General features: G+C 64.1%; 3 protein-coding genes across 4 annotated transcripts; 1 reads left to right on the top strand and 2 right to left on the bottom strand.

Annotated features, from left to right (window-relative positions):
- Positions 1–9791: 9791 nt before the first annotated feature.
- SMUG1 (single-strand-selective monofunctional uracil-DNA glycosylase 1) lies at positions 9792–12351 on the bottom strand. The gene is given in 4 exon segments (XM_048327551.1): positions 9792–10402; positions 10404–10748; positions 11403–11777; positions 12318–12351. Coding segments are annotated over 3 exon segments (1308 nt in total). The 5' UTR covers positions 11775–11777; positions 12318–12351; the 3' UTR covers positions 9792–9811.
- A 1078-nt stretch (positions 12352–13429) lies between these two features.
- On the bottom strand, positions 13430–18083 carry CBX5 (chromobox 5). 2 transcript variants are annotated; one of them, XM_048327606.1, is made up of 5 exons: positions 18023–18083; positions 15776–15927; positions 14889–15087; positions 14393–14490; positions 13430–13948 (listed from the first exon to the last, which is right to left on the bottom strand). In XM_048327606.1, exons 2-5 carry the CDS (start codon positions 15910–15912, stop codon positions 13798–13800), a joined length of 585 nt encoding a protein of 194 aa, XP_048183563.1. In that variant the 5' UTR covers positions 15913–15927; positions 18023–18083; the 3' UTR covers positions 13430–13797. The 2 variants fall into 2 exon arrangements, with proteins under 2 accessions (XP_048183563.1, XP_048183562.1); XM_048327605.1 differs by lacking the exon at positions 18023–18083 and adding an exon at positions 17824–17932.
- Positions 18084–18486: 403 nt separating this feature from the next.
- Positions 18487–23997, top strand: HNRNPA1 (heterogeneous nuclear ribonucleoprotein A1; the record flags this gene model as incomplete). The annotated part of the gene is made up of 5 exons (XM_048328312.1): positions 18487–18592; positions 19881–19997; positions 21672–21818; positions 23035–23245; positions 23984–23997. Coding segments are annotated over exons 1-5 (504 nt in total), but the record flags the coding sequence as incomplete, so codon positions are not given.
- Between the last annotated feature and the right edge of the window lies 1 nt (position 23998).

The following is a 23998-nucleotide window of genomic DNA, read 5'->3' as shown; positions in this document are numbered from 1 at the left end:
GATTCCATAGGAACAGATCCCATAGGAATGGATCCCATAGGAACGGATCCCACAAGGATGGATCCCAAGGAAGAGCATCCCAGATCCTATAGGAACAGTTCCTATTGAAATGGATCCTACAGGGAACAGATCCCACGGGAATGTGCCCCACAGGAGCAGATCCCATAGGAGTGGATCCGGAAAAGGAAAAGGAAAAGGAAAAGGAAAAGGAAAAGGAAAAGGAAAAGGAAAAGGAAAAGGAATTGAACTTAATTAAAATCCAGGTGAGGCTGGAGTTGGTCCTGGCCTTAATACGGAATTATTCACCATGGAATTATTTAATATGGAATTACTCACCATGGGATTATTTAATATGGAATTATTCACCATGGGATTATTCACGATGGGATTATTTAATATGGAATTATTTAATATGGAATTATTCACCATGGAATTATTTAATATGGAATTATTTAATATGGAATTATTTACCGTGGGATTATTCCCCACCGAGGGAAGGGAACCATCCCAAACCACCCCAATTTCACCTCCGTGAGAGGCGCCCGGAGCAAATCCATCCGTGGGAAGGAGCGGGAAACTCGGGAGGGGAAAATCCGGGAGCGATCCTGGAGCTCCTGGGCTGGGATTCTGGGATGGACGCGCTGCTCCGGCCGCTCCCGCTCCCAGCCCGGCTGTCCGGCAGCTCATTTGGGATCTGGAATTATTTTCTGGGATGCTCCAGGAGCACTTTTGGGATCTGTAATTATTTTCCGGGATACTCTGGGAGCACGTTTGGGTCTGTAATTATTTTCTGGGATGCTCTGGGAGCACATTTGGGATCTGTAATTATTTTCCGGGATGCTCCGGGAGCACATTTGGGATCTGTAATTATTTTCTGGGATGCTCCAGGAGCACATTTGGGATCTGTAATTATTTTCTGGGATACTCTGGGACCACTTTTGGGATCTGTAATTATTTTCCGGGATACTCTGGGAGCACTTTTGGGATCTGTAATTATTTTCCAGGATGCTCCGGGAGCACTTTTGGGATCTGTAATTATTTTCCGGGATGCTCCGGGAGCACTTTTGGGATCTGTAATTATTTTCCGGGATGCTCTGGGAGCACGTTTGGGTCCGTAATTATTTTCCGGGATGCTCCAGCAGCTCTCCGCGTGCGCTGGGAGCGGAATTGCCGGGCGTGAGCCATAAAGGAGAGAGGGGACGAGGAATCGGCTCCTGGAACGGATCGAGGCGTTCCGGCTGCGCTTCCCGGGCCGATGGCGACATTCCCGGAGCGGCTCCGCCAGTGGCGATGGCTTTTCCCGCTGGTTTCCAATTTGCCGGAGCGCTGGGCCGCGAGGGAAGCGGGGGTGTCCTGCCCGGAACAACCTTGGGATCGTTCCTGGGACACCCCGAGGTCGTGTGGGGTCCCGAGGGATGAGGGGCACCCGGGAGTGTCCCTGGGTGGGGTCGGGGGCTGTGGGATGTGGGGAGCAGGAATGGGAACCCACGGGAATCCCCTGGAGATCCTCGTTAGGGGATGCTGGGGGGGGTTATGGGATGGATGTTCTTCCTCTGGGATTCCGGGGAGGGATGGTGGCTTTGGCATCCATCGATCCATCGATCCATCCATCCATTGATCCATTGATCCATCAATCAGTTGATCCATTGATCCATCGATCTATCGGTCCATCGATCCATCGATCCATTGATCCGTCGATCTGTCTATCCGTTGATCCATTGATCCATCCATCCATCCATTGATCCATTGATCCATTGATCCATCCATCCATCCATTGATCCATTGATCGATCCATCCATCGATCCATCCATCAATCCATCCATCCATCCATTGATCCATCCATTGATCCATCCATCCATCCATCCATCCATCCATCCATTGATCCATTGATCCATTGATCCATTGATCCATCGATCTATCGGTCCATCGATCCATCGATCCATTGATCCATCGATCCGTCTATCTGTTGATCCATTGATCCATCCATCCATCCATCCATCCATCCATCCATCGATCCATCCATCCATCCATTGATCCATTGATCCATTGATCCATCCATCCATCCATCCATCCATCGATCCATCCATCCATCCATTGATCCATCGATCCATCCATCGATCCATCGATCCATTGATCCATTGATCCGTCCATCGATCCATCCATCCATCCATTGATCCATCCATCCATCCATCCATCCATCCATCCATCCATTGATCCATCCATCCATCGATCCATTGATCCATCCATCCATCGATCCATTGATCCATCCATCGATCCATCCATCGATCCATCCATTGATCCATCCATTGATCCATCCATCGATCCATTGATCCATCGATCCATTGATCCATCGATCCATCCATCGATCCATCCATCGATCCATCCATCCATCGATCCATCCATCGATCCATCCATCCATTGATCCATCCATCCATCCCTCTCTCCATCCTTCCCGCCCCCCCCGGAATTCCCGGCTCCCAGGGCTGTGTAAATCTCCCCCTCCCCAATCCCAGACCCCCCCAAATCCCAGATTCCCCCAAATCCCAGCAGATTCACCCCGGGGCCGCTCTGGGCAGCGACTCCGAGCCCCGGCTCCGGTGTCTCCTGGGCCGCGTCGGGGCCGGGCGATCCCGGGGGAACGGGACATAAATCCCGAGGTCGGGGCTCGTTCCCGTTAACGGCGGGGACTGCCCGGGAATCGTTATAGGGCCGGCGATGGACGGGGCCGCCCGCGGCCGTAAATGCTCGGGGCCGGCCACGCTGCGCCGCCTTCCCGAGGCTTTCCCGACGGATGATCCCCGTCCAAGGGGATGCGCCACAAATCCCTTTATGGATCCCACGCGGGGATTGTGTCCCTGTAACCCCGCAGGGAACGGAATCCGCGGGATTCTGCCCCAAAAGGGCGCTGGGAGGGCAGGGAATCGGCTCCGGAAATTTGGAGCGGTGGCGGAGCCCGGAGGGGGAGATTTTGGGGTTTTTTTGTGGTGTTTGGGGGTATTTTTTTGGTGGGAAAAGGGATTTTGGGATCCCGTGTCTGAATGACATTGAGGGGGTCCGGCCCTAAAAGCTGCGGTGGGAGCTGCCCCCATCCCACGTTCCCAAATGGGTCCCAGCGCCCCCCCGAGGGACGTGGGGTTGGGGTCAGCAGGGTTGGGGTCAGCAGGGTTGGGGTCAGCGGGGTTGGGGTCAGGGGGTTGGAGTCAGCAGGACTGGGGTCAGCAGGATTGGGGTCAGGAGCATTGGGGTCAGTGGGGTTGGGGTCAGTGGGGTTGGAGTCAGCAGGACTGGGGTCAGCAGGATTGGGGTCAGGAGCACTGGGGTCAGCGGGGCTGGGGTTAGGGGGTTGGGGTCAGTGGGGTTGGGGTCAGCGGGGTTGGGGTCAGCGGGGTTGGGGTCAGCGGGGTTGGGGTCAGCAGGATTGGGGTGGGGAGGCACAGGGAGCCCTTCCCACGCTGATCCCGGGATTCCGAGGTGGCCGGGAAGTGCCCCAAGGCCACCAAGGGCAGCGGCCGGAGGGACTTGGGGGCTCCGGAGCGTTTGGTGCCCAGGTCTGTGGTCACTCGGCGGACAGGTGCAGGGTCACTCAGAGATGCCCGTGGTCACTCAGAGATATCTTGTGGTCACTCAGAGATGTCTTGTGGTCACTCAGAGATATCCATGGTCACTCAGAGATGTCCGTGGTCACTCGGAGATGTCCGTGGTCACTCAGAGATGTCCGTGGTCACCCTCCCTGTCCCTCCAGCCGCAGCGCCATCCCCTGGACGCGTCCAGGATCCCCCAAACCCCAGGACTGGGACATTTGGGATTCTCCGGCCCCCTGGACACAGCGGATCGGGAACGGCTCCAGCGGGGCCGGCAGCTCCATATTCCCGATATTCCCGATATCCCCGATATCCTCGTTATCCCCGATATCCTCGTTATCCCCCATATCCCCAATATCCCTGATATCCCCGATACCCCCGATATCCCCAATACCCCCGATATCCTCGTTATCCCCGATAATCCTCGGGGACAATCACCGGGAATTCGAGGTGAGACAGAAAAGCCGTCGGGAACGGGAGACGCTCCCGCCGGGATTCACCCGTCAGAGATGGCTTGGGGCCAACGGAGCAGCTCCACGGGGGGGGGTTCAGCCTCAAATCCCCCAAATCGTCCCCCAAAACAAACAAACAAAACCCTTGGGATGTGTCGCTGCTGTTTCCCCACCCCGAAATTCCCTGGGAATGTGGGAAAAGGACGATTTCCAACAGGATTTTTTTGGGGAATATTTATTTATTTCACACCCTCACCCCCTGCCCCAAAACCCTTTCCCCCCCCCGACAATGAGTCGGAAAGCCAAAATCCCGGGAATCTGGGTGGGGAAGGGGATTTTTTTGGGATCGGGAGGTTGGAAAAGCGCTCCCGCCGCCGTCGCTGGCGGAACACGAGGCCACAAATCCCAGAGCCGCTGATCCCATAAAATGCAGTTACGGGAGCAGCCGGAGCCTTTCCGGGGTTATTTATGGGGCTGCCCGGAGCATCCTTCTCCTGGAGAGCCTGGGAGGGCTTCCAGAGGGAACCGCGGCCGTAAATCCCGGGAGCGCCGGGGTTTCGGGGGGACGGCGGCGCCCCGGGGGTCCCCACGCGGGGGTTGTGTCCCCGTAACCCCGCAGGGAACGGAATCCGCGGGATTCTGCCCCAAAAGGGCGCTGGGAGGGTAGGGAATCGGCTCCGGGAATTTGGAGCGGTGGCGGAGCCCGGAGGGGGAGATTTTGGGGGGTTTTAGTGGTGTTTGGGTTTTTTTTTGGTGGGAAAAGGGATTTTGGGATCCCGTGTCTGAGTGACATTGAGGGGGTCCGGCCCTAAAAGCTGCGGCGGGAGCTGCCCCCATCCCACGTTCCCAACCCAAATTTGGTGTCTCCCGTTCCCAGGTGGAAATCTGGGGAGAAAACTGGGATTTGGGGGCAAAACTGGGATTTGGGGGCCATAATTGAGGGGACAAAGCTGCAGTTTGGGGTCTGGAATTTGGGGGACGGGAGTGGGGTTTGGGGGAGTTGGAATTTGGGGGTTGTGATTTTGGGATTTGGGGGATGTAAATTGGGTCATTTTAGGGAAAGCTGCTGCAGTTTCAGGCTGGAATTGAGATTTTTGGGGCCGTAATTTGGGGTTTGCAACCCGAGAGTTGTAATTTGGGGGTTTCAACTGGGATTTGGGGGATTGGAATTGGGATTTTGGGGCTGTCGTTTTGGGGGACTGCAATTTTGGGGCTGCAGCTGGGATTTGGGGGATTGTAATTTCCAGGCTGTAATTTGGGGTTTCCAGCTGGGATTTGGGGGAAGGTTGGGCACTCCCAAGGTCGTGTTCTGGCGTGAAACTGCGAAATTTTGATACATTTTGGGGACGCAGCCGGAATTTGGGGGGTGCAGGGGAATCCCGAGAGCTCTGGGGGTGGCAAACGGAGGATTTGGGGTTATTTTGGCCACTTTCGGGCCATTTTTCCCTCCCTTTTCCCTGCCCAGCTGATCCGGGCGCTGCTCCAGCTGAAAAACCAACCAGAAACAAAATCCCATCCTGCTCCTCCCACCCCAAATTCCTCTTCCCGTCCCCAAACCCAGCGGGATCAGCGCCTTTTCCCCCTTCCAGGACCTTTTTCCCTGGGGAAGGGGAGGCTCAGGCTCGCAGCGGAGCCCCCCAGGACCCCCGGCAGGACGCGGGACCCCGACCCGCGGCGCTGCCATGAAGAAAATTCCCCTTTTCCCCACTTTTCCCCCACTTTTCTCGCCGCTTTCGCCCCCCCGGCGGGAGCCGCATCCCTGCAAAAATCCATCAAATCCCAGGATTTTGGCTCCGCGGGGCGCGGGCAGATGCGAGGTGAGGGGGCCCGGGATGAATTCCAGGCGTTTTTTCCATAAAATCGATGGCGGGGTCATGGGGGGGGGAGGGGTTCAGGGGGGGTGGGGAGGGCGGGGGGGGTCGCAGAGGGGGCGGTGATGGGGGGGGGGGGGTGTTTTCCTGGGAAAAGTGGGGAAAAAGGGGGGGAAAAGGGGGAGTTTTACTGGGAAAAAATGGGGGGGAAGGGGTGGAAGAGGGGGGAAAAAAGGGGGGTTTTCCTGGGGGGAAAAAGAGTGGGAAAGGGGAAAAAACTGGGGATAAAGGGGGAGGGAAAGGGGGGTGTTCTCCTGGGGAAAAAAGGGTGGAAAACGGGGGGAAAAGGGTGGAAAAGGGGGAAAAATGGTGGAAAAGGGGGGAAAAAAGGTGGAAAAGGGGGAGGAAAAAGGGTGGAAAAGGGGAAAAAAGGGTGGGAAAGGGGAAAAAGGTGGAAAGGGGGAAAAAAGGGTGGAAAAGGGGAAAAAGGTGGAAAAGGGGAAAAAGGTGGAAAGGGGGGGAAAGAAAGGTGGAAAAGGGGAAAAAAGGTGGAAAAGGGGGAATAAAAGGGTGGAAAAGGGGGAATAAAAGGGTGTTTTCCTGGGATAAAAAGAGGGAGGGAACCAGAAAGGGGAAGGAAAGGGGCCGGACCCCGCTTACCTCCCGCTCCCGGTTTCGGGGGGATCCCGGGGGGCTCGGGGGACCCCCGAGGGTCCCGTCCCGGGAGGTTCCGGCGCAGCCGCCCCGAGCCCCGGCCCCGTCCCCGGGGGAATTTTTGGCTTTTCCGGCCCTTCCCTCCCTCCCCCCCCCGGGTTTCCTTCCCCGGGATCCCCCCCGGATCCTCCTTCCGACGGAAATTCCTGGATTTCACCCCAGAACGCCCCCGGGATCCTGCCTGAACCCCCCGAGGTGACGCGCGCGCCCCGCTCCCAGTGCTCCCAGTGCTCCCAGTGCTCCCAGAGCTCCCAGCGCTCCCAGTGCTCCCAGAGCTCCCAGCGCTCCCAGTGCTTCCTCCTCTCTCCTTCCTCCTCTTCTCCTCCTCCTCTTCCTCTTCCCGGCCCCTCCCTCTCCTCTTCCCCCCCTTCCCCACCGGGATCCGCGCTGGGAACTGCGAGCGACCCCGTTCCTGTAAAAAAAAAAACACAAAAAACCCCCAAAAATCAGGGAATGAAAAAAATTAAAAAAAAAAAAAAAAAAAGAAAAAAGGGAAAAAGCGAGTTTTTTATTGTCTCCTCTCCCGGGTGATTCCAGGGGGTTTTTATGTCCCTATTCCAGCCGGGAAAGGGAGCGGAATCATTTCTCCGGGAGGGTTTTTGAGGGGTTGTTTATGTATTTTATTTATTTACTTATTTATGATTTTATTTACTTATTTTTATTTATTTATTTATTTATTATTAATTATTTATTTCTCCCTTCCCTTTTTCCCATCTCCATGAGGGAAATCTCTCCCGGAGCAGCTGGAACGTCGGGAATTTGGCCCGGAGAAATGGGGGGGGAAGGAAGAGCCATAAAAAATAACAGGATCCAATAAAGATTAATTATCCAATTATCAGAGACATCCAACCGGGATAAATCAGCCCCGCGGCAAAATCTGGGGAGGGGTCGTGGCCAGGAAGGGACCCTGGGAAGGGAGGCCCTGATCCTGCGGGTCCCGGCTCCGCACAGAATTCCAGGTTTTCCCTCTTTCTGCCCCAAAATGGGGCTGGGAATGGCGGGGGGAGGGGGGCGGGGGGGGGAGAGAGCAAAATCCTCCCCAGATCGGCTCTGGAGAGAAGGATCCCATGGGAATTGGCTCGGGCCGGGGGTGGGGGGGGGGGGTGTCCCGGGATTGGGGTGGGCCCAGAGCTGGGAACCCTCAGTCCTGCAGATCCCAAACCCCAGAGACCCCAAACCCCAGAGATCCCAAACCCCAGAGATCCCAATCTCCAGAGATCCCAAATCCCACAGATCCCAAACCCCAGAGATCCCAATCCCAGAGATCCCAAACACCAGAGACCCCAAACCCCAGAGATCCCAAACCCAGAGATCCCAACCCCAGAGATTCCAAACCCCAGAGATCCCAAACCCAGAGATCCCAAATCCCACAGATCCCAACCCCAGAGATCCCAAATCACAGAGATTCCAAACCCACAGATCCCAAACACCAGAGATTCCAAACCCCAGAGATCCCAACCCCAGAGATCCCAAATCACAGAGATTCCAAACCCACAGATCCCAAACACCAGAGATTCCAAACACCAGAGACCCCAAACCCCACAGATCCCAACCCCAGAGATCCCAACCCCAGAGATCCCAAACCCAGACATCCCAAACACCAGAGATCCCAAATCCCACAGATCCCAAACCCCAGAGATCCCAATCCCAGAGATCCCAAACACCAGAGACCCCAAACCCCAGAGATCCCAAACCCAGAGATCCCAACCCCAGAGATCCCAAATCACAGAGATTCCAAACCCACAGATCCCAAACACCAGAGATTCCAAACACCAGAGACCCCAAACCCCACAGATCCCAACCCCAGAGATCCCAACCCCAGAGATCCCAAACCCCAGAGATCCCAACCCCAGAGATCCCAACCCCAGAGACCCCAAACCCCAGAGGTCCCAAACCCCACAGATCCCAAACCCCAGAGATCCCAACCCCAGAGACCCCAAACCCCAGAGGTCCCAAACCCCAGAAATCCCAAACCCCAGAGATCCCAAACCCCAGAGATCCCAACCCCAGAGATCCCAATCTCCAGAGATCCCAAATCCCACAGATCCCAAACCCCAGAGATCCCAATCCCAGAGATCCCAAACACCAGAGACCCCAAACCCCAGAGATCCCAAACCAGAGATCCCAACCCCAGAGATCCCAACCCCAGAGATCCCAAATCACAGAGATTCCAAACCCACAGATCCCAAACACCAGAGATTCCAAACACCAGAGACCCCAAACCCCAGAGATCCCAACCCCAGAGATCCCAAACCCCAGAGATCCCAACCCCAGAGATCCCAACCCCAGAGACCCCAAACCCCAGAGGTCCCAAACCCCACAGATCCCAAACCCCAGAGATCCCAACCCCAGAGACCCCAAACCCCAGAGGTCCCAAACCCCAGAAATCCCAAACCCCAGAGATCCCAAACCCCAGAGATCCCAACCCCAGAGACCCCAAACCCCACAGATCCCAACCCCAGAGATCCCCAAACCCCAGAGATCCCAACCCCAGAGATCCCAAACCCCAGAGATCCCAATCCCACAGATCCCAAACCCCACCGATCCCAATCCCGCAGCAAAGCCCCGGCTCCGGGGACCCTCTCGGGGGATGCGGGGTCGGACTGGGAGCGGTACCGGGAGTGGGGCAGTAACGGGAACGGTACCGGGGGCGGCACCGGGAATGGAGCAGGACCAGTGTCGGTCCAGAGTCGGTCCCGGTGCCGGTGTCGGTGTCGCTCCCGGTGTCGGTGCCGGTCCCAGAGTCGGTGTCGGTCCCGGTGTCGCTGTCGCTCCCGGTGCTGGTCCCGGTGTCGGTCCCGGTGCTGGTCCCGGTGTCGGTCCCGGTGCCGGAGCAGCCCCGGTCCCGCAGCGGCGGCGGGGCCGTGCCGCGGTCTCTGCCTCTCTCTAGCGCTCCTCCCCGCAGAGCCGCGCCCGCACCCCCGGCACCGGCACCGGCAGCCCGCGACGGCACCTCCCGGTACGGCCCAGTTCGGCCCAGCGACTCCCAGTTCAGCCCCGGGACAGCGCCAGGGAGGGAGGTCCCCACTGCAGCCCCAGCCCCCCACCCTAAAAACCCCCCGGAACGACCCCCCCATCCCACATCCCCCATCCCCTCCCCCCATCCCCCTCGCTGCCTCTTTCCTGGCATTTTTACCAATTTTTGCCTTTATTTATTCCAGAATTCCACACAAAACGCCGCGAGGCAGCGACCCATGAACCCTCCCCCCCCTTATTCCTAGCGGAAACTGAGGCAGAACCCCTCCCCCACCCCCTAAAGGAGCCCTAAACCCCCCCCCGAGTGGGGAAACTGAGGCAGGGACCCACCAACCTCCTGCTCCCCGGCTCCTGAGTGGGGAAACTGAGGCAGGGCGCCATCAATCCCCTGTCCCCCAGTCCCCAGCTGGTCAAACTGGGACAGGGCCGCACCATCCTCCTTCCTCCCAGTCCCCAACTGGGGAAACTGAGGCAGGGATTCATCCTCTGCCCTGTAGTGATGTCCTAAATCCTTTCCTGCCTGGGGAAACTGAGGCAGGGCCCCATCAATCCCCTTTTCCCCAGCTCCCAACTGGTCAAACTGGCACAGGGACCCGCCAGCCCCCTTCCCCCCAGTTCCCGGGAGGGGAAACTGAGGCACAGCCCCCCCAACCTCCATCCCCCCGCTGCCTAGCCGCGCTCCCTCCCGCACCCCCAGCAGCCGCAGCACCCCGATCTCGCCCAGCCTGGCCCGGGCCGCTCCCTCCCAGCCGCGGTTGGCGCGGGGGTTGCGGGGGGACGGGTGCGGCAGGGCCCGCACGGGCACGGCCAGCCCGGCGGCCGCCAGCGCCCGGCGCGCCCGCAGCTCGGCCACCCGGCCCAGGGCCACCCACGAGCCGCACCCTCAGGGCCACCACGGCGGCCGCCAGCGCCGCCCCGCACGGCCCGAGCAGCCGCTCCCGCTCCGGGGCCTGCAGCTCCGGGGGGGGGACGTTGCGGCCGCTGGCGGCGAGGAAGAGGAGGGGGCAGAGGTTGTGCACGAAGCAGTGGCGGAAGAAGGCGCGGGGGTCCGGGCAGAGGCTCCGGATGAGCCCCCAGAAGCGGGCGCCGCTCACCTCGGCCCGCGGGCAGCGCAGCCCCAGCACCGGGCGCTTGGGGTGCTCCTGGGGGGGCTTCAGCACCGAGCCCGAAACCCGCAGCCACTCCCGAACGTGCCACGCCTCGCCGAACGGCACCTGCGGGGCGGCCCGGGGGCGTCAGCGGGGGGACAGAGCGCGGGGACCCCCCCCCACACCCCACGGGTGATCCCCGGGTTCGGGTGTCCGGCTCTGAGATACCGCGGGATGGAGCGGGACTCCTCTGGGGACACCTCCCCCCCGTGCCTCAGTTTCCCTCCCCTGGGACCCCCTGGGCAACCCATGAATCCCCCCCGTGCCTCAGTTTCCCTCCCCTGGGACCCCATGGAATGGCCTGGGACACCCTGGGCAACCCATGAACCCCCCTGTGCCTCAGTTTCCCTCCCGTGGGACCTCGTGGGACAGACTGGGACCCCCTGGGCAACCCAGGAACCCCCCTGTGCCTCAGTTTCCCTCCCCTGGGACCCCACGGGACAGCCTGGGACCCCTTGGAGGATCCCTCGTGCCTCAGTTTCCCTCCCCTGGGACCCATGGAATGGCCTGGGACCCCCTGGGCAACCCATGAACCCCCCCCGTGCCTCAGTTTCCCTCCCCTGGGACCCCCTGGGCAACCCATGAACCCCCCCGTGCCTCAGTTTCCCTCCCCTGGAACCCCACGGGACAGCCTGGGACGCCCCCCGAGCACCCCCAAAACCTCCCTTTCCCTCACTCGGTGCCCCCCGGGATGCGCTGGGCCCCCCCCGCGCCGCTGACCCCGGTCTGGGCCATGCCGAAGGGGCCGGGGTTCATGCCGAGGAACAGCACGGCCTTGGGGCCGCGGCAGTAGCGGCGCACGAAGTCGCGGTGCGGCTCCCACGCGTACTCGAGCGGGGCGTACACGAGGGCCACGGGCGGCCCGGGCGGCGGCAGCGCCCGCAGCTGCTCGGACAGAGCCCGCTCGAGAGCCAGGAACCGCCCGGCCACGCCTTCGGCCCGCTCCTCATCCTCCTCCTCCTCATCCTCATCCTCCTCATCCGCGGCTCCGTCCTCAGCCTCCTCCCGGGATCCTTCCTCCTCCTCCTCCTCGTCCTCCTCGTCCTCGTCCCGCCGCGGCCCCGCCTCGGGCCCGGCGCGCTCCATCCCCATCGCCTGCGGGCACCGCGGGGACGCGCTGAGCGCGGGGGGGACGGAGGGGACCCGGGGCTGGGGACGGAGGGGACGGGAGGAGCCCCGGTCGGGGGGGGATGGCGGAGGGGACAGCGGAGCCCCGGGGGGAACAGCGGAGGGGACAGCGGAGCCCCGGGGGATGGCGGAGCCCCGGGGGACGGCGGAGCCCCGGTCGGGGATGGCGGAGCGCCGGTCGGGGACAGGGGGACAGCGGAGCCCCGGGGGACGGCGGAGCCCCGGTCGGGGATGGCGGAGCGCCGGTCGGGGACAGGGGACAGCGGAGCCCCGGGGGATGGCGGAGCCCCGGTCGGGGATGGCGGAGCTCCGGTCGGGGACAGGGGCCAGCGGTGACCAGGCGGCCCTGGCCCCGCCCGGCTGCCCCTCGCGAGCCCCCCCCGTGTCCCCCACCCCCCCCCCGGACCCCCCGAGTGCCCCTCACAGCCCCCCCCCCACCCCCGCGGTCCCCTCGTGACGTCACACGGCCCCCCGGTGACGTCACGGCCGCCGCCGCCGCGAGCCCACCTGAGCACGCGCCGCTCCCGCCGCGCGCCGGGCCCCGCCCCCCGCCCCTTCCCGGCGTGCCCCGCGCGGGCGGGGGAGGGGCGGGGCCCGGGCCTTTGTCTGCGCGCGGAGCTTCCCATCGTGCTTTGCGGTGGGAACCCACCCCCCCCCGAGCCCCCCCCGAACCCTCCCCGAACCCCCCCGAACCCTCCCCGAGCCCCCCCGAACCCTCCCCGAACCCCCCCGGGGCCGCGAACGCGCGTGGGGAACACGGGGGGGGCACCCACGGGTGGGCGGGGGGGGCGAAGGGCGGTGGCGCGCGCACGGGAGGGGGCGGGGTCTCCTCAGGGCCACGCCCCTTCCCGCGGGGGGGGGGGCGGGCAGCGCGCGGGGCTGCGGCGGCGCGAGGGCGCCCCCTGGCGGGCCCGGGAGGGAAGGCGGTGGCGACCGGGAGCGTCCCCAGCCCCTGCCCGGTGTCACCCGAGTGTCCCCAACCCCCTTCGGTGTCACCCGAGCGTCCCCAACCCGCCCTCGGTGTCACCCGAGTGTCCCCAGCCCCTGCCCGGTGTCACCCGAGTGTCCCCAACCCCCTTCGGTGTCACCGAGCGTCCCCAACCCGCCCTCGGTGTCACCCGAGTGTCCCCAGCCCCTGTCCGGTGTCACCCGAGTGTCCCCAACTCCCCCTTCGGTGTCACCCGAGCGTTCCCAACCCCTGCCCGGTGTCACCCGAGTGTCCCCAACCCCCCCGTGACACCGGGAGCGCCCCCAGCTGCCCCACCGAGCCCAAGCAGCCACACCGCGGACTCCCCGAGCCCCCCTCCATCGTCACCCCGGTGTCCCCAAACCCTCCCGTGTCACCCCCGGTGTCCCCCGTGTCCCCTCCGGGCCCCCCCCGGTGTCCCCGGTGCCGCTTTGTCCCCGCGCTGTGCGGCTGCAGCTCCGCGTTGTCACCACCAGGTGGCACCGGAGGCGCCGCTGAACGGACCGGAGGGGACAGAGCTGGAACCGCCCCCCCCCCGCCCCTTTTTTGGGACCCGCTGAAATGGGGCGGGGGCCCACCCTGAGCCGGGGTCCCACCCTGACCCTGTACTGGGGACACCGGGGGGTCCCCAATGTCCCCCAGACCAAGCAGCTCCTGAAAAGTGACCGTTTATTGGAAGCAAATCTGGGGGGGTTGGGGATGACACGGGGACAGAGGGGACACGGGGACACCCCGGGGGGGCCCCGGCTAAAAACACCGACTTTAAAAAACACCAAAAACCGGGGCCGACCCCCCCAAATCTGCCTGGGGGTGGCGGGGAGGGGGGGGGGTGGGGACAGGCTGGGGACCCCCCCTTAGACACCCCGAAGGGGAGGGACACCCCACCCCTGTCCCCAGGGGGGCTGCGGGGGGGGGGGGCAGGGTGGCCCCTGGGGACACTGGGACGGGGACAGTGGGATGGGGAGGGGTCCCGGGGGGGTCCCCATGGATGGGGGGGCTATGTACAGTGGGGGGGGTCGCTTAGCTGCGGGGGGGGTCCCGCTCCTTGCTGTCGCTGTCCTCGGGGTACGCGTGCCACGTCAGCCGCTCCTCGTAGAAGGCGATGACAATTTGGGGACACTTGAGGTTGGCCTCCTTGGCCAGCACCAGGTCGGCCTCGTCCGTGTCCTTCCTGGGGGGTGGGGACAAGAACGGGGGGTCAGGGGGACACGGGGATGAACTGGGGACACGGGGACCAACTGGGGACACGGGGGATAAACTGGGGACCCGGGGACGAACTGGGGACACGGGGATGAACTGGGGACACGGGGACCGAGTGGGGACACGGGGATAAACTGGGGACATGGGGATGAACTGGGGGAGGGAGGGACACAGAGACAAACTGGAAGGACACAAACTGGGGGGACAGGGGACAAACTGGAGGGACACGGGGACAGCCACAGACTGGGGGACACGGACACAAATGGGGGGGACGCAAACACAAACTGGGGGACAAAGACACGACCTGGGGGGAGGGGGGGACAGGAAGTCGCTGGCACAAACTGGGAGCACTGGGGGGTCCCAGACACAGCCTGGGGGGCTCAGGGGACTCTGGGGACACCTGTGGTGGCCTCACCACTTCATGAGGAACATGAGGTCCCCGCAGGAGTCGGTGGCCCCGATGATCTTCTCGGGCTCCAGCCCCCGCTCGAAGCCGCGGGCGATGTCGTTGCTCTGGGAGTTTTGGGGAAAAATGGGATTTTTTTGGGAACAGAGAGATTTTAGGGCGAGGAGGGAGACAGGGAGGCGGTGCAGCTGCAGGTTGGGGACGCTGTCCCCAGCGTGGTGGCACTGGGGGAGTGCCCCGTGGCTGGGCACTGTCCCGTTCCCTGGTGGCCATTCCAGGACTGCAGACTCCTGTCCCCATGGAGAGGACACTGGGTGCCATTGTCCCCATCCCTTGTCCCTGTCCCCAGCTCTGCTGTCCATTCCTGTCCCCAAGCCTGGGTTCCCAGCCCATCCCTGTGTCCCTGTCCCCATCCCTCTGTCCCCATCCCCCTGTCCCTGTCCCCATCCCTGTGTCGCTGTCCCCATCCCTCTGTCCCTGTCCCCATCCCCGTGTCCCCTCTCACCTCCCTCTTCTTCTTGGCGCGCCCGTCCTCGCTGCCGGGCAGTCCCTTGCGCTTGGCGCCCTCGGGGCGCTCCCGGGGCCGTGTCCCATCGCTGTCCCTCATGTCCCTCATGTCCCTCATCCTGCGGTCCTTGCGCAGGAACTGCGAGATCAGCTCGGGACAGTCCAGGTTCTTCTCGGGCTCCCACGTGTTGTGTTCCCTGTGGGACACCGTCAGGGGACAAGGGGACACCCAGGGGACACCCAGGAGACAAGGGGACACCCAGGGGACAACCCCCCAATCCCCACGTGTTGTGTTCCCTGTGGGACATCGCTGGGACACCGTGGGGACACTGTGGGGACACCTCCACGCATGGAGGTCACACAGCGGCGTCACCACGGGGTCCCCTGGCTCAGAGAAGGGTCCCCGCAGTGTCCCCGTGGCATCCCCAGGAGTTGTGTCCCACCGCACGCCGGGGTCAGCTCAGGGTCGCTGCGGTGTCCCCCTGTCACACAGCAGGGTCCCCGTGTCCCCTCACGCCCCAGCAGTGTCCCCATGTCCCTGTCACACAGCAGGGTCCCCACAGGGTCCCCGTGTCCCCTCACGCCCCAGCAGTGTCCCCACATCCCCTGTCACACAGCAGGGTCCCCGTGTCCCCTCACGCCCCAGCAGTGTTCCCATGTCCCTGTCACACAGCAGGATCCCCACAGGGTCCCCTCACGCCCCAGCAGGGTCCCCATGTCCCTGTCACACAGCAGGGTCCCCACAGGGTCCCCTCACGCCCCAGCAGGGTCCCCATGTCCCTGTCACACAGCAGGGTCCCCACAGCGTGTCCCTGCCCTGCCAGGTCCCCTGGGTGCCCAGGAGCCGTGTCCCGTGTCCCCCGCGCTGTCCCCGGTGTCACTCACTCGGAGAAGCCCTTCCACTTGAGCAGGTACTCGGCTTGGCCCCTCACCACGCGCCGATCCAGAACCTTCTCCACCACATACTCCTCCTCCTCCCCCGAGGACGAGCTGTCGGCTGCCCGCCGGCTCCTCCTGCCCATAGCGCAGCCACCGCTCTGGGGACAGTGACAGGGAATGTCACCATGGGACAGGGACAGAGGACAGGGAGTGTCACCATGGGACACGGTCAGGGAACGTCACCCTGGGACAGGGATAGGGACAGAGTCAGGGAATGTCACCATGGGACAGGGACAGGGTCAGGGAATGTCACCATGGGACAGGGAATGTCACCGTGGGACAGGGACAGGGTCAGGGAATGTCACCATGGGACAGGGACAGAGACAGGGGACAGGGAATGTCACCGTGGGACACAGACAGGGAACAGGGCCAGGGAATGTCACCATGGGATGGGGACAGGGACAGGGAATGTCACCATGGGACAGGGAACTGCCCTGCGGCTCCTCCTGCAGCCACCGCTCCATGGGGACGTGGCATTGTCACCCCAGGGGACACCACAATGGGGCAGCTGGGGACATCTCAGGACCCCCAAAGGGAAATTTGAGGGCTCCTGGAGCTCCCTTAAAGGTGGGGTTGGGGTGACCTGGGGACCCCCAAGGGGGGATTTGGGGTCATCTCGGGATCCCCAAGGGGGAATTTGGGCACCTGGGGACCCCCAAGGGGGGATTGGGGCACCTGGGGACTCCCAAGGGGGGATTTGGGGTCATCTCGGGATCCCCAAGGGGGGAGTGGGGCACCTGGGGATCCCCAAGGGGGGATTTGGGGCACTTGGGGACCACGAGAAAGGATTTGGGGTCACCTGGGAAACCCCAAAGGAGGGAACTGGGGGCACCTCAGGACCCCCCAAAGGGAGATCCTGGGGCAGGGAGGGAAGGAGAGGGGGATTCCTAAAAACCAGCGGGGATTTAGGCACAAAGAAACACGAACTGGGCTAAAAACCCGTAAAAAAGTGAGAACTTAGGCAGAGGGAAATGGAATTCGGGATAAACCCCCTAAAACTGGGGGGGGATTTGGGAACAGGGAAATGGAATTCGGGCTAAACCCCTTAAAAACGGGCGGATTAAAAAAAAAAAAAAGGTTTTAAGAAAACCCCAATTTGGGCTCTTTTTTTTTTTTTTTTTTCTCCTTAACCCTTGATTTTAGCGAATTGATTTTTTTTTTTTTTTTTTTTTCTTTTAAATGCAGCCCTAAAGCCCCGTGAGGGAGCCCGGGAATTCCTCGCTCCCGGGTGGAATTTCCTGCCGGATTCCCGGCGGGATTTCCCGGCGCGGGATTTGGGCGGGAACCGGGAGGTTTTGGGAGGATTTGGGAGGATTTGCGTGGGAAGAGGGGCCGGTTTGGGTGGGAAAAGGCGGCTTTGGGAGGGGAAGGGCCGGGATGGAGCCCCCGGGGCGTCGCATCCCGGATCCGCGCCCGGGAATCCTGAGGGAACAAAGGGAAGGCGCCGCTTTGAGGCCAAAAGCGCCGTTTCCAGAGCTAAAAATCGCAGTTCTGAGGCAAAACCCGCCGGCTTGAGGCGGGAAAACGCGAGTTTGAGGCGGAACGCGGCGGTTTGAGGCAAAAGCCGCAGTTTTGGGGTAAAAAGCCGCAGTTTTGGGTTCAAAGCGCGGCCGGCGGGGGGGGGCCGGTATCTGGGCCTGGGGGCGGGGCCAGAAGCACGCCCCGCACCGCGATTGGTTAGAGCCGCCGCGCGCCCGCACCCTGATTGGTTGAGCGCCCCGCCGCTCGCCACAGCCCCCGCCGCGCTACCATTGGGCGGAGAAACCGTCACTCCAACTGCCGCCCCGCCTCTGCTCCGATGCTACTGGCCAGCACGCCTGTCAATCGCCGCGCCATCCCACCTCCCGTCCACTGCTATTGGCTATCGCGTCCGTCACTCCGCGCGCGGCCCCGCCTCCCGTCCGCCGCTATTGGCCAGCGCGCCTGCCCGTCACCGCGCCAGGACCCGCCCCCGCGCTGCCGCCCATTCATCCGCCGCCCGCCGTCTGCGCTACCTGCGCGGAGAGCGGCTCCGGCGCGGGCCCGTCCGCCGCGGTTTAGCCGCCCCTCCGAGCTGCCGCTGCTCCGCGCTCCGCCCGCCAAAACCGCCCGCAGCGCGCAGGCGCCGCCGGCCGCGCTCCGCGCATGCGTCCGCCCGCCTTTCCCCCCTCCCCAAACCCGCCGCGATTGGCGCATGCGCTGCTTCAGGCGCACCTTGGGGCCGGCGGGCGGGCGGCCCCTCCTCGCCGCCGCCGGGACTCGCCGCCGCCCCGCTCTGCGCCCGCCGCGCCGCGCTCGCCGAGCTGCGCTGGGCCCGCCGGCGGCCCGCGCTGAGCGACGGCCGCGCCCGCCAATGGGGACCGTCCCCCCGCGCGCCCAGCCAATGAGCGCCGAGCGAGGGGCGGGCCCTCCGCCGCGCCAGCGAATCACCGGCGCGCCGGGGAGTCTCCGGGGCCGGAGCGGGAAAAGCTGCGCGGGGCGTGGCCGCGACGGTTCTGTCCAATCAGCGCGGCGCGGGGGGCGGGACGGGGCCGCGGGCGGCCAACCAGCGCCGGCGCTGCGGGCGGAGCGCGGCGGCTCCGCCAATGAGGCGGCGGCGCCGGGCGGCGTCGGCCAATGGGAGGCGGCGCGGGGGCCGGGCGGGCGGCGGGGGCGGCGGGGTGAGGCGGCGGCGCTCGCGTCGCTCGGCCCCTTTCCGTGTCGGCCCTCGCAGAGGGAGCATCGCGCGCTGCCGCCACCGCCCGGCCCGCCCCGCCCCGCGCCGCCGCCATGGCCAAGGCCGAGGTCAGCGCTCACACCCCTTTCCCCTCGCCGATCCCCGCGGGTTATTTTTTATTCCACCCTCCCCGCCCCCCCCCCCCCGCCCCCCCCCCACCCCGCGCCGCCGCCGCCGCCTCGCGGGCCGCGCGCGCTCACTGCGCCTGCGCGCGCCGCCCGTCCCGTCCCGCGGCGCGCGCCCCCCCCCCCTTTCCCCCCCTCCCCTCACCCGCGCAGGCGCTGTTTGGGGGGGGGGTCACACACGGACCCCCCCCCCTCCCCTCCCCCCATCCCCCCTCAGGCGCATGCGCGACCCCCCCTCACCCACCCCCCCCCCCCCCCCGCGCGCGCCCGCGGCCACGTGCGCGTCCTTTGTGTCACCCGGGATTGGGGGGGGGGGGGGGTGTCTCAAAATTAGGGGTGGGGTGGTCGAAATTGGGGGGTGGCGGGGCGAAAATGAGGGGTATGGGGGCTTCGGAGGGTCAAAATTGGGGTTGGGGGCTTCTGGGGGGTTTGGAGGAGTCCGAGTTTAGGGTTGGGGGGGTCCGAAATGAGGGGCTGGGGGCACTGAGGGGTTTGGTGGGCCCCGGAAATAGGGGCTGGGGGAGAGGGTTGGGGGCTTGGGAGGTCTAGGAATTTGGGTTGGGGGTCTGGTGGCCCCCCCAGATGGGACCTGGGGATGCTCAAGGACCCAGTGACCCCAAAAGTTTGGGATGGAGGAGTTCAGGGGTTCCTTTGGGGTCAGGGATGGGGCCCAGGGGGGGTCAAGCGCCTGATGGGCCCCAAAATCAGGCACTGGGGGAGGCTCTGGGTCCCTTTAGGGCCTGGGGTCCCCAAAAGAGGATCTGGGGGTTTCAGGGTCTCCCTGGCCCTGGGCAGCATCTCAGGTGAGGGGTGGGGGGCTCCTCGACCCCCTCAGGTTGGGTCTGGGGGCTCCCAGGGGGATTTGGGGTGTCAGGACCTCCCTGGAGCTGGGAGGGATCCCAGGGTGAAATTTGGGGTTTTAGGGCATCCGTGGAGCTGGGATGTTCCCAGGGGGGATTTGGGGTGTCAGGAGCTGTGGGGGAGGCCCAGGGTGAAATTTGGGGTCCCAGGAGGGATTTGGAGGGTCCTGGGGGCGGGATTTTGGGATGTCAGGACCTCCCTGGAGCTCTGGGGGATCCCAGGGGGAATTTGGGGTGTGAGGAGCTGGGGGGGAGGGGGGGATCTTGGGGGTGAATTTGGGATGTCAGGAGCTGTGGGGGGGGGGTCCCAGGAGGGATTTTGGGGTCCCCAGCCCCCTGTGACCCCTCCCTCCGTGTCCCCTGTCCCGCAGTCCCCGAAGGAGCCAGAGCAGCTCCGGAAACTTTTCATCGGCGGCCTCAGCTTTGAAACCACAGACGAGAGCCTGCGCAGCCACTTCGAGCAGTGGGGCACCCTCACCGACTGCGTGGTGAGAGCCTGGCCCCAGCCTCCCCTGGCACCCCAGAACCTCCCCAGGCACCCCAAAACCTCCCCTGGCACCCCAAAACCTCCCCTGGGATCCCCTAAACCTCCCCTGGCACCCCTAAACCTCCCCTGGGACCCCCTAAACCTCCCCTGGGATCCCCAAAACCTTCCCTGGGATCCCCTAAACCTTCCCTGAGACCCCCAAATCCCTCCCTGGGATCTCCAAATCCTTCCTGGGACAGCAAGACCTTCCCTGGGATACCCAAAACCTTCTCTGGGACCCCCAAATCCCTCCCTGGGAGAGCACAATCTTCTTTGGGACACCCAAATCCTTTCTGTGATCTCCAGATCCCTCCCCAGGGCACCAAAACTTTCTCTGGGTTCCCCAAGATTCTTCCTTGGGACTCCTAAAACCTTTTCCAGGACCCTTAGACATTCCTTGGGACCCCAAAACCTGCCCTGGGACGTCCAGACCTTCCTCAGGATCCCCAAAACCTTCCCTTGGAGCCCCAAGTCTTTCCCTGGGACCCTCAAATCTTTCCCTGGGACCCCCGACACTTTTCCCGGCGTCTCCAAATGCGCACCAGGGTCCTCTCCCCACAGCCCCAAACCTGCCCTGGGCTCCCAAACCTGCTCAGGAACCAACCAAACTCTGCAGGGCCCCCAAACCTTCCCTGGGCTCCCAAACCTGCTCAGGGACCAACCAAACTCTGTAGGGCCCCCAAACCTTCCCTGGGCTCCCAAACCTGCTCAGGGACCAACCAAACTCTGTAGGGCCCCCAAACCTTCCCCAGCCCCCCCAAACCTGCTCAGGGACCAACCAAACTCTGCAGGGCCCCCAAACCTTCCCTGGCCCCCCCAGAGCAGCCCCTGGGTGTGAGAGACCCCTCACCTGTGAGAGACCCCTCACCTGTGTGTGTCTTCTGTCCGTGTCCCTGCCTGTCCCTGGCCTGTCTCCTGTGTCCCTGGTCTGTCCCTCTTCCATCCCTGGCCTGTCTCTGACCTGTCCTTGGCCTGTTCCTGGCCTGTCCCTCACCTGTCCCTGACTTGTCCCCTGTGTCCCTCACCTGTCCCTGGCCTATCCTTGACCCGTCCCCTGTGTCCCTGACCTGTCCCTGGCCTGTCCTTGACCTGTCCCCTGTGTCCCTGACCTGTCCCTGGCCTGTCCCCTGTGTCCCTGACCTGTCCCTGGCCTGTCCCTGGCCTGTCCCTGGCCTGTCCCTGACCTGTCCCCTGTGTCCCTGACCTGTCCCTGGCCTGTCCCTGACCTGTCCCTGGCCTGTCCCCTGTGTCCCTGACCTGTCCCTGGCCTGTCCCTGACCTGTCCCCTGTGTCCCTGACCTGTCCCTGACCTGTCCCCTGTGTCCCTGACCTGTCCCTGGCCTGTCCCTGGCCTGTCCCTGGCCTGTCCCTGACCTGTCCCCTGTGTCCCTGACCTGTCCCTGACCTGTCCCTGACCTGTCCCTGACCTGTCCCCTGTGTCCCTGACCTGTCCCTGACCTGTCCCTGGCCTGTCCCTGGCCTGTCCCTGGCCTGTCCCCTGTGTCCCTGGCCTGTCCCTGACCTGTCCCTGACCTGTTCTTTGTGTCCCTGGCCTGTCCCTGAGCTGTCCCTGACCTGTTCCCTGTGTCCCTGGTCTGTCCCTGACCTGTCCCTGAGCTGTCCCCTGTGTCCCCAGGTGATGCGGGACCCCAACACGAAGCGCTCGCGGGGCTTCGGGTTCGTCACCTACTCCTCGGTCGAGGAGGTCGACGCCGCCATGAACGCGCGGCCACACAAGGTGGACGGCAGGGTGGTGGAACCCAAACGGGCCGTGTCCAGAGAGGTGAGGGACCCTGGGGACACCGAGGGGACACCGAGGGGACACTGAGGGGACACTGAGGGGACACTGGGGCCATGGAGGGGTGGTGGAACCCAAACGGGCCGTGTCCAGAGAGGTGAGGGACCCTGGGGACACCGAGGGGACACCGAGGGGACCCTGGGGACACTGAGGAGACAGTGAGTGGACACCGAGTGGACACCGGGGACCCTGAGGGGGGACACTGCGGGGACACTGGGGGGACACTGGGGAGACACAGGGGGGGTGGTGGAACCCAAATGGGCTGTGTCCAGAGAGGTGAGGGGACAGAGGAGACACTGAGGGGACGCTGGGGACACTGAGGGGACACTGGGGCCATGGAGGGGTGGTGGAACCCAAACGGGCCGTGTCCAGAGAGGTGAGGGACCCTGGGGACACCGAGGGGACCCTGGGGGCACTGAGGGGACACTGAGGGGACACTGAGTGGACACTGGGGATACAAGGGAGTGGTGGAACCCAAACGGGCCGTGTCCAGAGAGGTGAGGGCACAGAGGGGACACTGAGGGGACACTGGGGACAGAGGGGGGTGGTGGAGGTACGGGGACCCTGAGGGGACACGGGGGGGTGGTGGAACCCAAATGGGCTGTGTCCAGAGAGGGATGGGGACACTGAGGGGACACTGGGGCCATGGAGGGGTGGTGGAACCCAAAGGGGCCATGTCCAGAGATGTACGGGGACCTTGGGGACATGCTGGGGACAGTGGCACCTGGGGCTGGGGTGGTGGCAGTGGCCGTGCCCGCTGCTCGCAGCAGTGACACCGGGGACGGTGGCGGCCGTGCCCCTGCCCTGTGCCCCCGCTCCGTGCCCCTGCCCCGTGCCCGCTCCGTGCTCCTGCCCCGTGCCCCTGCCCCGTGCCCCTGCCCCGTGCCCGCTCCATCCCCGCTCCGTGCCCTCTCCATCCCTGCTCCGTGCCCCTGCCCCGTGCCCGCTCCGTGCCCGCTCCATCCCCTCTCCATCCCTGCTCCGTGCCCTGCCCCGTGCCCGCTCCGTGCCCGCTCCATCCCCTCTCCATCCCTGCTCTGTGCCCCTGCCCCGTGCCCGCTCCATCCCTTCTCCATCCCTGCTCTGTGCCCCTGCTCCGTGCCCGCTCCGTGTCCGCTCCATCCCTGCCCCATGCCCCTGCCCCGTGCCCCTGCTCCGTGCCCTCTCCGTGCCCGCTCCATCCCCGTCCCTGTTCGCGCAGGACTCGCAGCGGCCCGGCGCGCACCTGACGGTGAAGAAGATCTTCGTGGGCGGTATCAAGGAGGACACGGAGGAGCATCACTTGCGGGACTACTTCGGCCAGTATGGCAAGATCGAGGTCATCGAGATCATGACCGACCGCGGCAGCGGCAAAAAGCGCGGCTTCGCCTTCGTCACCTTCGACGACCACGACTCGGTCGACAAAATCGTCAGTGAGTGCCCCTGGGGATGGCATGGGGCCGGTGTGGGGACAGTGTGGGGCTGGTGTGGGGCTGGGGATGGCGTGGGGACAGTGTGGGGATCGGGATGGCATGAGGACAGTGTGGGGCACTGACAGCGTGGTTGGGGACAGTGTGGGGCTGGTGTGGGGCTGGGGATGGTGTGGGGACAGGTGTGGGGTTGGTGTGGAGCTCGGGATGGAATGGGGACGGTGTGGGGACGGTGTGGGGCACTGACAGCCTGGCTGGGGACTGTGTGGGACTGGTGTGGAGCTGAGGATGGCATGGGGACAGTGTGGGGTTGGTGTGGAGCTGGGGATGGCGTGAGGACGGTGTGGGGACAGTGTGGAGCTGGGGATGGCGTGGGGACGGTGTGGGGACGATGTGGGGCAGGGGATGGTGTGGGACAGTGTGGAGCTGGGGATGGCGTGGGGACGGTGTGGGGACGATGTGGGGCAGGGGATGGTGTGGGGACAGTGTGGAGCTGGGGATGGCGTTGGGATGGTGTGGGGGCAGTGTGGGGCTGGTGTGGGCTGGGGATGGCGTGGGGACGGTGTGGGGACGGTGTGGGACTGGGATGGCGTGGGGACGGTGTGGGGTGGGTGACAGCCAGCTGGGGACAGCCTGGGGGGGTGCCAGCCCGTTTGGGGACAGCAAGGGGACAGTGCCAGCCCAGCTGGGGACAGCGAGGGGACAGTGCCAGCCTGGCCTGAGCCCCCGCCGTGCCCGCAGTCCAGAAGTACCACA

This window comes from Corvus hawaiiensis, chromosome 24 (assembly GCF_020740725.1).
Source record: "Corvus hawaiiensis isolate bCorHaw1 chromosome 24, bCorHaw1.pri.cur, whole genome shotgun sequence".
Taxonomy (NCBI): Eukaryota; Metazoa; Chordata; class Aves; order Passeriformes; family Corvidae; genus Corvus; species Corvus hawaiiensis.
The sequence above is the reverse complement of the archived record's forward strand: the minus strand, read 5'-3'. Positions and strand labels throughout refer to the sequence as shown.